General features: G+C 43.2%; 1 protein-coding gene across 1 annotated transcript; it reads right to left on the reverse strand.

Moving 5' to 3' along the window:
• Positions 1-713: 713 nt before the first annotated feature.
• ehd1a (EH-domain containing 1a) lies at positions 714-15,270 on the reverse strand. The gene is made up of 6 exons (XM_071457533.1): positions 14,464-15,270; positions 9,647-9,744; positions 3,985-4,226; positions 3,025-3,195; positions 2,177-2,341; positions 714-1,842 (listed from the first exon to the last, which is right to left on the reverse strand). The coding sequence occupies exons 1-6, from the start codon at positions 14,850-14,852 to the stop codon at positions 1,309-1,311; spliced, it is 1,599 nt and encodes a 532-aa protein (XP_071313634.1). The 5' UTR covers positions 14,853-15,270; the 3' UTR covers positions 714-1,308.
• Positions 15,271-16,231: the final 961 nt, after the last annotated feature.

The following is a 16,231-nucleotide window of genomic DNA, read 5'->3' on the forward strand; positions in this document are numbered from 1 at the left end:
CAAGTTGACGCAGTTCTTGGCCTTGCATCAATAACCTGGTTACTGTTCCTGTTAAAAACAAGGCTCACGTGGGAAAAACATCACAGTTATATAATTTACTATCAAACGTTCCAGTGCATCTGATTTACATTTTAGTTTAGAATTAAGGTTAGAATAATGCAAGTTTATGAGGTGAATATAAAGAAGTTAGAAGCAGCCAACTTCATCTCTATTCAGACTCCATGTGTCATGTGAGAGATTCCTGGCTGTCAGTTTGATTTGTGCTCGTCTCCCTGAACCTGCACTGAATTTTTAGCTTTGTAAATTGTCTCCATGTGACGAGTGTCTGCTTATACCACTGTTTTCAATTTGCCCTCAAACATGTGCAGTCAGAAGCCACTTGCTTCATGCATAAATTGCCTTTATGTTCTCCTGAGGCATCTGGTTCCAGTCTTTGTGGCCTACAGGGGGCAGTAAACCACACTACAACTGTCAAAATGAGGGCATTTCAAAATAAAAGTCAGTCTATTGATGACCTCTGAGTGACACACTGCTTGGTGTCTAATAAATAAAAAAAACCCATGGTTCAGTTCAGATTTATTGTGCAAACATAATTTATGGAAGTAAGTTAAGTCCCCAAATTTTACCTAGTGGCTCTTCCGGTGAGGTTTTCTCGGTCAAATAATGTCATGTATCATAGAAAGACTCAATAAAAATCCCAGAACCACGAGTCGGACGGTACAGTACTCCTTTTTATTTATCTGGCAAAATAATAAAAAGGCAAGCATTTGGAAAGAGTCAAAGTTAACAGTCAGGAAATACAAAAATAGATAAAACAATTCTAACAGCTGTTTTGATTTATTTCCTCTTTCTCTCTCCAAATGGAAAAAAACTATATTTCTTTGGATCAACATATAATAATATGGACCATATGCTTATAAGACATCTTTTACATAGGATGCACAAATCCATGTTCAGCCCCATCATGCAACCTCCAGCTACCCATCAGCTCATGTAATCCATCCAGTAATGTCCTTTCATCAGGTGGTAAATCAACCCCCCCTCATGTTTATTTCTATAGATACCTGAACATTATTCCCTAATGCACTAAGATGGACCTTCCCTCCCTCCCACCTCCCCCCAGAATCCCTCCAGTCTCTCTCTGGTGGAAAAGATCACAGTAACACCTCCTCACGGTGTGTCAGGAAACCTGGAGATTCACAGCTTGATGGAGGATGATGCTGTTCATGCTTGTGGTTGGACTTTTTTGTCTGGAGAGTCCTAAACATGATGCAGAGCGCCGACATCTCCAGGCTGCTACCCTCTCCTCTAATCCTGCTGGACTGTCCCACGTTTGGACGGGGGCACCAGGTGTTCAGGCAGCGTGGGCGGCAGCTCGTGGCCCTCCAGTTTCACCTTGATGAGGTGGTTGGCGAGGGCGAACTCTTCGTCATCAAGGAGGCCATCTTTATCCACGTCGGCCAGCTTCCAGATCTTTCCCAGCACCGTGTTGGGCAGCTTTGACTTCAGCATCTCCTTCTTGGCTGCAGCACCAGACACTTTACCGTTGATGGGAGAGAGGGTGTAGAAGATCTCATCGTATGTAGGCTTGTCGCGACCTACCACCCACTCCAGCTCATCGATGCCTTCGCTGGCACCCTCTCCATAGCCATGCCCAAAGGGACCACTCATGGTTCCCTCAAAGGCTCCACCCTTGACGCTCTGGCTGGGCATGGCAGCCTCCTCCTGGCGAACCATGGCCATGAGACGGGCGATGTCGTTGGCAAGCATGTCCTCCACTGCCTCCAGCAGTTTGGGCTTCAGCGGGGCAAACTTGGAGAAGTCCTGACCATTCAGCAGCTCCTGAAGGGATGGGGGGTTGAGAGAAAACAGGAATTGGCGATAGAAATAGATCAGTCTTCAACGGCTACCAATGGGAGTAGCATTCAAGAAGCAGGATTTCCTGACAAACCAGGAAAAATAAATCTCATCCCCGTCCTGGCCCATCCAGGAGGGCAAGGACAGGAAAGAAGGGCAAAGATGTGAGGAGAGTAAAGGTTGGAAGGTCATTCTACTCTGAACTGAACACTTTATATAACATGCCAAAAATAGAGTCAAAGTTGTTATTTCATCAGATCTGTGACTCTGGATGGTACATCATGTCTACTGTGTACACCTGGATTTAGCCTTATCTCACCTGCATCTTGGCCAGGTTGGGGAAGTCTCCAGGTGAGATCTGGTGCTCCTTCTCGATCTTATGGTAAATCTCTCCCAGGTTGGCTATCAGCTCCTTCTTCTTGGAGTCCTTTCCAAACACACTGGGCATCTCCTTTTTCAGAGAGCTGATAATGTAGGCCTGCACCTGGTCATCATAGAAAAATATAACCATATCAGACACATTATTATTATTATTATTATTATTATATATAAAGCAGAGTATTTTCATAGGTCTTAAAACATCTGGAGGGGATTTTTAAAGTTAGGGATTCAGTCTAAATATAGACTGGTAGCAGAAACAACAAATAGTCCCTCTTCTCTTCTTGTAAGTGGTAGAAGTTTACTGGTGAGTCAGATCGCTGTAATCTTTAGAATCACCCACTTCTGCCTGTGGTTAGTTTAGAAACTAAGCACTAACCAAGATGAATATAACAGGACTTTTTTAAACACTCCTCCTCCAGTGCGGCTGGAGGACAAGAGGTGGTAGTGAGAACAAAGAGTGAACATAAGATGTGTTGATGTGGCTTGTTTTTTTTTTTTGGTTTGTAGCCATGTGACAATGACCGTCAGTCCACCACTTTGTCCCTCAACAACCATCAGATGGACTGCTGTGACATGCAGACATTCATGACCCCCCCTCAGGATTCATCATTTTATTTATTTATTTAACGTCATTCCCATCAGCCTCAGCTGGACATTACATCTGCTAACCATCACCAACACTGTCACTGTGAGCATGTTAGCATACTGATGTTAGCCTTTAGCTCAAAGCACCACCAAACAGGGCTGCTAGCATGGCTGTAGACTCTTAGTCTCATTAATACTCACCTTGGCGAGCCGAGCGCGTTTGATGAGGTCGTTGAGTTTGCGTAACGCTGCGTTACGTGGCAACGACTGGATGTCCACAAACAGATCCTGCTCCTCTGCCTCAAACAACTTCCTGTTGTCTGGGACCAACAGGGGCTGCGCCCAGAACGAACCAATGTACACGCGCACAACCTGGAATAAAGTTTGTACACGTTAATCTCCATTAATCTTCATTGTCCCTCTGGTTACACTTTACTGCCCACACCCACACCGGAGCAAATTCTTGCACAGGTCACATACATGACACTGCAGTCTGGCTAAACTGTGTAAAAAGGCTCAAAATATGCCCCAAAGAAACCACAAACAGGATGTGCAGACAACATAATACAGGACTGTGAGGTTGAAAGTGAGGCAAAAATAAATCAATAAAACATAAGTGTGTTTTACATGCTTCACGATACAATGGACCTTTCAAAGTCAATGAATTATTGTCTACATGATCCAAAGGTTTCTCTGGGATTAGTTTATGAGTATAGCCCTGGATCAAACATTAACTAAACAGTCAGGGACAAATCATGAGACAAGTTGGGTCACATGATATCAGGCAGGACACAGGAGCTGAGACAGAGCTGATTAAAACTGTCTTTCACTTTCATTACATTCACACATTAGGAGTTTTTTTACTTATGACTTTTATTACAATGACACTGGCTGAAATGATTGTAAATTTGTTCCCATTTGATTACTCTGGCCCTTGAAGAAAAGAAAAGGTCATCTGACCTCTGTCCAGAGCAGCCTGAGAGGCCACAGTCCCCTCAAAACATTAACAGACTGTGATCACTGCGTATGGCCGACAACTGATTTCCAGCTGAAGAAGGTAGGTTCTGGCAGTCAGTGTGGGAAATAAACACACACTTGGATTTATTTAAACAGACAAGGGATAACACAAAAGCTCAAGTGTAAAAAAGAAATCATTTTTACCTCAGGTGTGTTGATGATTTTGCCCAGAGACCACATCAGCGCTCCATAAACCCTCATCAGCTGCTGAGTGCTGATCTGGTCCGCCTTGTTCAGCACCACACGCATTTTGTCCTCATGGTTCTTGAGAGCGCGGATCACCTCTGAGAATTCGTCGGAGATGTCCAACTTGTGGGCGTCGAACAGGAGGATGATGCGATCAACGCGCTCTGCAAACCACTCGAGCACCGCAGCAAAGTCGTAACCTGGAGAGAGACAAGAGGAGGAGACTGGCTGATAAAAGATGGGATCTGTATATGTGGTGTTGTGCCTTCTAATAGCTTCATATATTGCCTGGTTTGAGGATTTCCCCCCATGCTGAAGTGACAGACACGGTTGGAATAACATGAGGCTTGAATGAAAGTATGCTGAAAACAACAGTCTGACATTAGTGACATTCCTTAACACTGAGGTAACAGCACCACCAAGCTTCTACCTGTACCTGTTTACTTCACAAAAATATCTATTATCTAGCGGTAGGGCAAGAAAGAGAAACTACTCAAATTAACTGTAGTGTGAAAACACTATTTGACTTCAAACAGAGAAACTGAGGGCGAGGGAGTGGTGAGTGTGTTGTACTGATGGAGTTAGTGCTGTGGACATGTGCATTATACTTAATTCATATGAGAATTTATGGTACACAAAATAACTAAAAACAACGACCAAGTACATAATTTAAGCAAATAATGAAACATGACTTGTATTTGAGCCCCACATTCAAAGTAAAATTGATCAACTGACCATTTGAATCATCATCACATCATTTTATTTGTCCTTATAGACATTTGAGGCAAATCGTGTCATAATTAGTGAATGAATTTATGACTTCTTGCCATGAGTTCACAGAACACAGTGACTTCTGAGCACCAAATCTAATCAGTGAATATTTGTGCCAGATGTACTGAAATTCCCTCAATGTATCCCCCTGATATATTGCATTCACAAGAATGTGAGGTCACCGTGACCTTGACCTTTGACCACCAAAATCTATTGAGATCATCCTTGAGTCCAAGTGAATGTTTGTGCCAAATTTGAAGAAGTTCCCTCAAAGTGTTACTGAGATGTTGCGCTGGGGATGGACAGCGTGAAAACATAATGTCTTCAGCTCTGGCTGCCGACTGCACGGAGGCGTAAAAATAAAAACATAGGTCTAAATAAAAGTTGTTGAAGTGTTAATGAAAAGCAGACGATTTAGAAAAAATGGAGACTGTGTATAAAACGGGACAAAGTGCAGATGAATGTGAAGTTGGTCTAAAGTGTCTATGGTAAAAAATTATGAAACCTTAAAAAAAATGGACCACAATAGCTCATCGGGACATGTTGTGAGGATGTACATGCAGTGGGAGTGGGTCCAGGTAAAGAAACAGTGTCATGAAAAAAATGAGAAAGCTATTGATTAAATTCTGAAAAGCTCATGTCAATGTGAAAGTATCTCTCACATTTTCCACTAAGTGCTGTGCTTCCATATCGTCTGTGTGGAGAAATACAGAGTTCAACATGACAACGAGCTCAATGGCGCCAATCGGTCAATAAATGAGTGTTGGAGAAGGTTTGATTGTGGCTTCTATTTTCATATTCCAAGTCATGTTGATCCAATAATGTTTAGATAAGGGTTCTCAAGAGGCAGGGCTTTTTTCCTTGGTTACAGATTAACTAGCTTTACTGAGACAGCAGGAGAGATGCATTTAGAGGTAAAGATCACTTGAACTTGAGCCCCTTTGGATCTGACTCGTTAATCTACAGCATGTGTTAGCCTGAAGAATGAAATGACCTCTATCAGGCAGAGTGCCCAATGTGTGTTATAAGACACAAGCTTGCCAGTCATGAAAGATGAAAAAGGAAGCAAGAGAACAAACATTTTGAGACAGACAGTAAATACAAGTAATAAGATAAATGCTATGTAGTGTCAGTAATGACGATAACACCAAAAAGTGATGAGCCTGACCTGAGTTAAGCTATAAACACATTTCTATCACTGCCTGAGCATAGAAACTTACTGTACTACTCACTTCCTTTGGCTTTTTGAGACACACGAGGGCTAACTCAAATTACATAAAACAGGACTTTTTCCTGTACTTTCCTTTGCCTCGAGGAGCCGTGCAGGAAGTGAGGAAGAGAGAATTATGGTTTTGATTAGAGTCTGTGTGTCATCTGATCAGAGAAGAATGCAGTTGCTCTAAAAGCTCATCTCGGCTGCTGCACAATCGGCACCAGATCTGCTGCACATGCATTCCAACATGGCCGTCTTTTGTCTGTGTCCGAACACGTGCATACAAGAGAGGCGCAAAGATACGTTCAATATCAGAGAGAGAGACAAATGGAGACAGAAGAATAGACAGATGGGAGAGGGAGGCAGAGAGAGGAGCAAAAAAGGGAAGAGAGGAAGAGAAAGAGAAAGACGGGGGTGAGTAAAAGTGAAAGTAAGAGAAGAACAGAAATGTAATAAGAGACGGAGATAGGGGACGGACACAGAAAACACTCTGGACAAAAAGGAGTGTGTGACTGAGCTCATGACATGTAAATGGAGAGGAATGAGAGGGGAATATTTAAAGTCTGAAATCCCCGTGGGACCCAACTGAGGACATCTGCTCATTCTCTCTCGTCTGTTTTTAACACACGTGTCAGGGAATCAGGCAGAAAGACAGCTGCTCAAGCTTAGACTTACTTATAACACACAGCATCAACAACTGCTGTGTCTCTACCATATGCAGAGACAGGCTGTGACACAGCCCGGCACTCATGACACATTTGGACTGGTCTTAAAATCACATGCCGACTACAGACCGTCTCACTATGAGATCACACAGCTGCGACACCCGTCAACCTGCTGACGTTCAGGCCACTCAGTTATTACTACATTATAACATCAGTACTCAGTTATTACTACATTATAACATCAGTACTCAGTTAGTACTACATTATAACATCAGTACTCAGTTATTACTACATTATAACATCAGTACTCAGTAGTTATTACTACATTATAACATCAGTACTCATGGGTCGGACCACACCCAACTCTGCCTTCATTTTGATCTCAAGTTATTCTTTACTATACTGAACATTAATGATTCGTTGACTGTTAGCAGGGGAGTTTCTGGTATGTTCGTTTGCACTATTTTCTGTTTGTTTTTTACTATCATGCTTCACCTGTAGTCTCTTTAAGTGGCAACCTCAGTGCTGAAACATGGAGGTGCCAAAAACTGCAGTTCATCTAATGGCCACTTGACACTTTACAACAGAAATAAACACGTTTACAGTCTGGTACAAAACACAGTTTTGGTCTCTATAGCTATTTTTGTATAACTCACCAGTTTTAATTTTAAAGTTTAAAGTTATGCAGAGGTGAGGGTGAGGCCGCTCTGAGTGACAGGTGGGGGCCGTCACAGTCCACACAGCTGGCTGTCTGCTTGGTGTCACCATAAACGCCGTAACCATAACCTCTCAGCCATGTTTGAGGTGTTGGTGCCTTTTAAAGGATTTTTTATGTTAATATTGAAGTAATAATATGGCTCGCTCTGCGGGTAAATGACTTATTACTGGCTAATTAGCAGGCATCGACGTCTGCGTTCACCATACCTCATATCAGCAGCAGTGACCAGACACCAGCCAGTTCTGCAAAATAGTTTTCATAATTTTATGGTTCAACAAGGAACAAGCTGTGAGGTGCACTTGCTGACCTAATCAAAAATGAATCCATAACTGGAGGATTATGCAACAAAAAAAGTTCAGTGTCCATGAATGGGCAACATAGTTTGATTAGTGCAATTTGTCTTTTAGACTTGTAGTGGAGCAACAGCATTGCCTAAAGTTCTGTCAATGACTGCCATGCTATTTTAAAAATACAGACTATGGTGCCCTACATAAAAGATATAGACATGTTTGACTATAAGTCACACACGACTCCTGCAAGCAGATTACATCACTGAGGGAGAACCTGAAATAATAGAGTAGCTTCCTGTTGCCTGGCACAAGCCTAAAATCTGCCTGTATGCCAAGTACTGACATACACACATGCCCGTCACACCTCGCTGCACAATCCATTCAGCTCTGTTTATATATGACACAGTCAGTACAGTATGTCTGTGGAGCACTGTAGTGAATCTGTGTTTATACAGAAACAGAGCAGAGGATAATGTGTGTGTGAGAGAGAGTGTAAGCTTGAAAAAGAGAATAAACGTGTCTGTTTGAGGGTAAGAATGTATAAGTCTGTATGTATGGAAACAAACTGCCTGAGGTATGAGGCGTCAGATTTCATCTGCTCCTCCTCTCTTCAGACGGGGTCACCTCAACATGTGCCAGTCTTTTCATTCATACTTCATTCACATTCACACATTCACATTCACACACACACACACACACACACACACACACACACACACACACACACACACACACACACACACACACACACACACACACACACACACACACACACACACACACACACACACACACACACACACACGCTTCTTTTGGTTTCTTAACAGAGACCAGTAATTTATGTCTCTGTTTACAGTCACTTGTTTGACCTTTTCAGTCTCTTTGACAACCATCAAGCTTTTCTCATGTCCTGTGCTTCTTATTAGGACTGACACTATCAATTAATCTCAATTCATTTCATTCCAAAATTCATTCTCTGTGCAACACAGGCAGTGGTGGTGGTGGTGAGAGGGAGGGGAGTCTTGGTAAACTCTAAGCTATGTTTGCCATTTTACTCCATTTCCTTTCCCCCGAGTACACAAAAACTCTACTGCTTGTAAGTGTGCTTCCTCTTTAAGGGGCTGAAATAATGTAGAAAAGCAGAAGCTGTGTTGAGAGGCACTGTTATCTTCTGCTTGTGTTCTGTGGGATCATCAAAACTAAGAGGAAAACTGTGTATGAAGCAATTCTGTAGTGACCCTGCAGGTCAACAGCGTTGTTGGAGCACGTTGGGAAATGGATATAAATATGAATTGATTTATTTCCACAGAGCTCAGGGAAATGACTCAGATCTAAAGTGATAAATGACACAGCACAGGATAAACTGAAAGAGTGCACAGAATGACAGAAGAAGTGTTTTTAGTCACTGGGTTAATTCAGCCTTTTTAATATAAACCTGGCTACAGGGCAATCTGAAAACAGAAAGAAAAACAAAAAAGAGGGAAGGATGTGAAAGAGGATGGTGCTCAAGAAAACCACAGGTACAGAGACAGGAAATGAACTTCAAAGTGTCCCACACCCCCTGCTTGCTTCTGTCAAGCTGTGAAGGCCTCCATCAAATGTACATGATCTGGCTGGTTGGGCTTTGACCTGGGGCCTTAAGAGTTAAATATGGATTTGACAGCACTATGGGTGAGACTAGGGTTGACTTTGTAGAGCACAAGCCAAACAGAAATACCAGAGAGAGGCTCAGGGAAAGGAAGAGTATGTAGGTTGATTAAGCATGTTTCCTTTTTATTAGAGCTTGTGACTTCCTGTGGGGTTATTTTGCATGTGTGTGTGTGTGTTTGTGTGTGTATAAGGCTTTCCGATTACAGTATTTGAGGGTTTCTGAGCCAAGAGGGTGTGGCTCTGTTTAACAGCTGTAGTACTAGACAGTGGGTGAGTGACAGAGTGTGTGAGTGACAGTGTGTGTGAGGCAGACCTCTGCTTATCCTTTGTTTCTCGCCGGACAGAATACCAGGAGTATCGATGATACTGATGCTCTCCAGGACAGGGTTTGGCATCTGGGCACACATGAACCTGTCAAGAAAACAGAAACCGGTCGGTTGAGAGTGTTTATATATAAGCCTGGCATTAAACATTATTCTGCAGCTTTTCAGAAATAATCTCCTTCCTCTTGGGCACTAACATGAGCAGAATAACCTTACTGCAAAAGCTAAGCAGCTACAACATGGAGTAGCACTGGTGTAAAAGGAAAAATATGGATTCAGGGTGCAACTGCTCCCCATTTTCAGAAATTCCTCTTTTTAAAAATAAAAAAATTTTTTTTTGAGTTTTTCCTGCCTGAGTTTAACTTTAACCAAAGTTGAACAAATTTGTCATTTAATCAAACAGCCGATAATTTAACAGGCTACAACTGTGATAATATAATTAATTGTTTAAGTGCATTTTCTAGCAAAAATGGCAGATATTTAATGGTTCCAGCTTTTTGTATGTGAACATTTGTGGCTTTTTACTTTAGATTGAATTGAAAATCTTTCACTTTTGGACATTTTGGTTGAACAAAAAAATCAAGAATATCACCTTGACCTTGAAGACATCACCTTGGGAAATTATTATGGATCTTTTTCTCTTCTCTTTAATGTTTTACAGACCAACCCATGAATTAAAATAATCACGAGCTGCAGTCCTAGCCTGCACCTAGTTGTTTTTAGCAAGAAATCAGAAAAAAACGTGATGATATAGTCATATTTTCCTAACAGCTCTGTGCGGCCTCCAATGATGTAAGAATGTTAGAGAAATACTGGGACAATACTTAATTTATGAATTGTAGGCCTCAGTCATTCCCACTGCAACATTAGTCACTGCACAATGGACTCTTTTAACTTGGAACTCTGGGATTTAAACTTTAAAGGGCTAGTTTCACTTTCCAGCAGAAATCAAACACAGACAGATATACACACTATAAAGCATGAGAGAGGATGAGTGGTTTTGCATAAACCCACGATGTCCCACTCAGAACAAAGAAGGGGATTGTTAAGTGACCCCACAGCACAGAGTACTACTTCTCGCTCTGTTGCCCTTTGAGTCAATCTGAACCGATACTCACAACATGAGCTCGGAGGCACCAGGTCATAAGACCAGGAGAACCGTGCTTTTACATTCCTGCGGCAACCGCACAAAGGCCAGACACACCACAGACCCCAACAGAGGTCTCATACCACACGCACAGGAGGAAAATGGAAAAATCTGAGGACAATGAACAAGTACAAAAATGAGAGCAGTACCTCTTTCATGGAGATCCTATGTATGGAATTACAATACAGTAATAGTGACTGCCAAAGATAACAAACATGCAGTTTTTCCCCTCCCTCTCACAGCTGATGGGCTATGATATCCATTTGGAATTTTGGCTCAGGTTTTCCACTTATCTATCCCAACATTTTCCACACAGTAGGAAAAAAATGCTCTGATGAACTTGAGCTGGAATTCTTAGAAACAGAGCAGGACCCTACCAGGCACGGGGGCCCAAGAGCTTGAAAATATCTGACTGCTTGGCTGTTATGTCGAGAGAGTGAGAAACCCATCCTCTCTGAGGCCACAGACCTGGGTTAATTTTCAAAATCTGACCTTTCCAGTCATACTGGAAGTCTGGTTCCAGCTTATAACAGAGGGTCTTCCTCTCCTGCTCCACCTCCTGATCTATGACCTTCCCCCACATCGTAACCTTAGCTTCCTGTAGAGGAGAGGAAACAGGGCGGCTGTCACTAGCACTTGGGATTTGGACAGGGAGGTTACAACTGTGTCGTTTTCCCACATTTGCATCCTCTAAAATTTAGTTGTGTGTGTATGTGAATAAATTATCTATATTATATATATATATATATATCTACATGTGTATTTATTTGTTATGTGCTCTGTAAGGCCGTTCATATGTCAGCCTCTATCTCAGCAAACTGCAGAGTCAGTGTCCTGGAATAACAAGCCATGAGCAGGGCAGGACGGAGCAGGACAGTGTGGGCCGGGGTGGGCCAGTGCGGAACTTAAACTTTGCTGACTCTGGTTTTACTGACTAATGGCATACAGAGAGAGCACAAACACACTGGGGCCCTCTGACTGCAGTAGCATTTTAACTACATGGGAACAAGAGCTAAACAATATGCAGGTCTATCAGGAGGTGAAAGAAAAGTATTAATTTACTTTTACAGACACAAGTGGATCAGAATCACTGCACAGGAGGCAGACGCCCTCTACAAAATACAAATATAGGAAGAATTGGCAAGCTAGTTGAATATACCAGCCGTTACCCTTTTACTTTGTCCAAGAACAAACTGTAGGTGTGAGAATCCCACGACTGATTTCTGTTTACTCTCTTCATAAATAACTGGTTACACTGAGGATAAGTCCTATCTAAGCCTGGCAGTTAAGGGCTAATCTGCCGGTTGAATGACTATGGTTAAAGAACGACACTGAGGAGCTGCCATCATGGTCTCCTCCACCTCATAGCCACCAATAAGCAATCTGACCCCTAATATTCCCTATCTACTTATATGAGTAAAAATACATTTAACCAACCAACAGCTGAAGGCCGATCCAAATACTTTTGGCCTCACGAGTGGAAAACTGTCCCAGTCTGAGCCAAAGACAGCCCAGTTCCAAATGTCTGTCTGGAACTTATCCTTGAGAAAAATGTTATCAAATGTATCCTATCACAACTGATTAACTCTGCATTAGACCTGCACACACAGAGCTGTTCAGGCAGGTCATGCACCTGTGTTGGCCACACACACATATCCTGTTATGTGTGATCATGTGAACTCTCCCTCAGCCAATGTATGACCACCCAAGCCTCAATATGCCTCTGAGTCTGAGGCAAAGATGCAGAGTGAATTCAAAGGGAACCACAAGTCCCATGATACCTCCGGATTGTGTCCAGCAGTTTGACAAATGATGCTGTAATGGACAATAGTCTTTGTTTATACACAATCTTATCTGGTTTCCCCTTAAGTCTGTAATCAACTCCAGTGCAGTGAATCTTGGCCTGTGAAGTCTAACAACCCTGGCCCCACACACACACACACACACACACACACACACACCTTTTAAGTGTTATCTGAAATGTATTACTCCACTTTTCTGAGTGTGAGGATGTTGTTAGCACTCATGTAAGATAAAGCAAACACCCCACATAACTGAGGGATTTCAATGGATAATGGGAAGTAACCCTTACTGAGGAAGTGTCAATCTGAGTTTGTACTAATAAAGAAGGCCACATGACCCACCTGATAATCTGAAGATAAACTAACAGATTAAGACCATGGCAGTCCACAAATTAGTAATTTGTTTGTGTATTATTTGTCCATCTGTTTTCCTGGTCACTCCTGGGCCCGGTGACACCACACTGGCTTCCAGGAAGAGAAAGGGATATACCCACCACATCCTCCACAGGAAGTGACACCTTCAACCATCGGATGGTAGCCATCTCTGTCATCACAAATCCACACACGCCATAGACTGGATTAAGATGTTTTAGCTTTCACCAAGCAACTGACTCTGACTCACCGCACCTTGCCTGTGCAGACTCACCTTGAGCACTGACTTGGGAAGAGCTCATTTCATATATATTTATTTCATTTACTATGTGAAACACTGCCAGTCTTTCCACTGTCCTTCATGGGCCATTTTCTCTCTATTACCTTGGTTTGTTTCACTTTCTCTACTGGTTTATGTTGCTGTTTTCTATCTTCCATTGTTTTCCATGGTGTCTTGCATTAATTGGTGAAAGCCCCACCTGAGTTATGCTTCTGAGTCATCTGAGTTCTTTCCAAGGGAACAATTCTACCTCTGACTTATCCGGGTGAATAACAGACCTGTGAATAACATCTCTCTGAGTGATTCATAAAACCTAGGGAAGTTTCCTCAGTAGCTCCACATCATGAGGAATGTGGAGCAAACTCCAATGTCTTGTCACTCTAACCTAACTCTAACCTTCATAAAACACTGGCTGACTCAAATTAACAATACTTCAATAAGATAGACTGTCACTCCAAAACCTTTAACCCTTTGTGATAAGATTTCATGAGACACACTCTCGGGTGGTGAAATAAGGGAGTTGTCTTGTCGGTTTCTACTGATGTAGCAACATTTATACAACCAGCAGGTACAAAACTTAGGGCCCCTGACATCCGAGGACAGGACAAGGTCAGCTTGCTGCCTAGCAACAAGTATTTCTATGTTCAAGGGGCCATGCTGTGACACTGGGACAAAACGGTCTGTCACAGGTGACTCTGCCAGGTGCTTTTAGCAGAAGTACAGAAGGAAGGGCAAACACCATGATAACCGGCAGGACTTGATTCAAAGTGAAAGGTGAAGGGCTTGTTATGAGGGCAAAAGGCTGCTGGAGAGCACCTTCCTGCCCTCTACACACAGACTGGCTCTTCCACATTGCTATTGACACTAAACACTGGCATTCTCTCGGGATGATGAAAGAGGGAAAACTCTCAGACTCTTGGCTCTGCTGGGAGGATTGAGCAATGGCAGGACGTTAGCTGGAGAAGTGTGCAGGTACATGCAGGTAGGGCCTTTAACCCACGGCTGACGTGTTGTTATGACACGTTTGTTAACACACAGCTGTTCATACGAGACGTGACACTCACATCACATATTCATTCCATTCATATATCAGGCAAATAATGTAGGCTCTCACTGCCTGGTTCCTATAATCCCGCTGTAATACATCTCTCTCACTGCTCAGAGTAAGCTCTTTAATGGGGTCTGTGGACCTGGCACTGGCCCTACCTGTTCAGGAACGCGTTGCCAAAGGCGTTGAGCTTGCGGAAGGGCTTCTTGGGGTCGACAACCAGAGCATTGCCCGGTACCTGCCCCTCCTGTTCACCGTGCATCACCGCGATGAAGGAGTCTGTGGTCGGCTCCGGGCCAATCCTCATACCGGGGAAGTCCTGCTCCATGAGGTGCCGGATGAAAGTGGTCTTCCCGGTGGAGTACTGGCCCACCAGCAGGACCATGGGCTTATTGTCGAAGTCGGCATCTTCGAGCGCAGGGGAGTGGAAGTCGTGGAACCGATACGTGTCCTCCAGCGGGAACAGCTTGGTCCGGTACAGCCGCCGCAGCCCCTCCGACACATTCTGGAACAGCTCGGGGTCCTTCTTCAGGTTCTTTCTGAACATGGTGGCTGGTTTTATGCCCTTAGTTACACGGCCGTGTCGGTCTCCCCTTGAACAATGATCTGGTTGGCGGTGTGGGTCTCTCACACCGTCAGGAGAGAAGCTGCCTGCTGGAATGAAGCAACGGCTGGGCGAGGTCTCAGAGGTTTCTGTCCCCACCCTCCTCTTCGCTAGCTAGCCACACACACTGGCTCATCCGCGGAGCACTCCCTCTGCGGCTGACGCTGGCTCACCGGGGACAGTCAGCCGCACTCCGGCACAAATACCTATCAGTGGGCGGCGAGAGATAATGTAATGCTGTCCTACTGTGGCTGTAACACCGTAGCAGCTCCTCTCCGCGGCGGGCTAACTCTGCTAGCGACCGGCTGGCGGTTGGTGCGCGGCACCGAGGAAGGAGACCAGCTTCCGGGCACCGGAAACACTGGCGCATGTTTCACAATAAAAGCCTCGGCGACGCGAGCCGCTCCAGTCTCCACTAAACAGCAGTGTAGTTGTGAATGTTTATGTCCCAACTTTAAATTCCACAGTTTATCACCGTCTTTTATTTCTTTGTGATATTACTCACATTAAAAGGGCCACAGTGATTTTCAGTGTTGTTTGTATCTCACACAGTGATGTTGTATTGTAAACACATTTCAGAGTTTCTGTTTTGAGCCTAAGAAAAAATCTAGTCTACCTCTGATCCTTTTTTGTTTGTTTTGTGGGCGTCAACAGAATTAGGGACACAAAATTATCTCTTATTATCGAGCCATAATTAATACTTTACATGTATATTTACTCCTTTGGCAGATGCTTTTAACCAAAGCGACTTAAAAGTGAAGGCATCACTAAAGCTTCAGTGCAGTAAGAGACCTTGGCGCAAGTACTAAGCACAACATCCTCTCACTAATACTTCTTTATACAATGACAATGAAGACATTCATTTTAACTGTAACTTCATCCTTAGAAAGATTTATAGTCTGAGATCAGAGTATTCCACCCACGCCAGTGACCTATTACCATTCACACAAAAGGGTTGCTTTCATATTCATATGGGGTTTTGGTTTTTATTTCAAATCGCTGTATCTAATTGCACACAGATATGCTCACAATGACACTTGCTTTTATTTTCAGTATTTTTTTTGCATAATTAATACTGTGTATTTCTCAGGGTTCTTATGTATCTGTCGCATTATTCATGTTTTTCAGTGTCACTTTTGTAGAATCTGGATCTGTTCTTTAGTTTTGTGACCTGTTACAGCAGCGGTAGTGTTCATTCATATTTTAATGTGACACATCCTCCCATCATTTTACTGGCAACACTGAAACTTAAAACCTTGTAAACTCATGTGGATTGGGCACCTCAGGGTATATGACATCTGAACTAAAATGTTTATTCATTC

This window comes from Trachinotus anak, unplaced genomic scaffold, assembly GCF_046630095.1.
Source record: "Trachinotus anak isolate AG129_WGS33_773 ecotype Australia unplaced genomic scaffold, CSIRO_AGI_Tana_v1 ptg000021l, whole genome shotgun sequence".
In the NCBI taxonomy this organism is placed as follows: domain Eukaryota; kingdom Metazoa; phylum Chordata; class Actinopteri; order Carangiformes; family Carangidae; genus Trachinotus; species Trachinotus anak.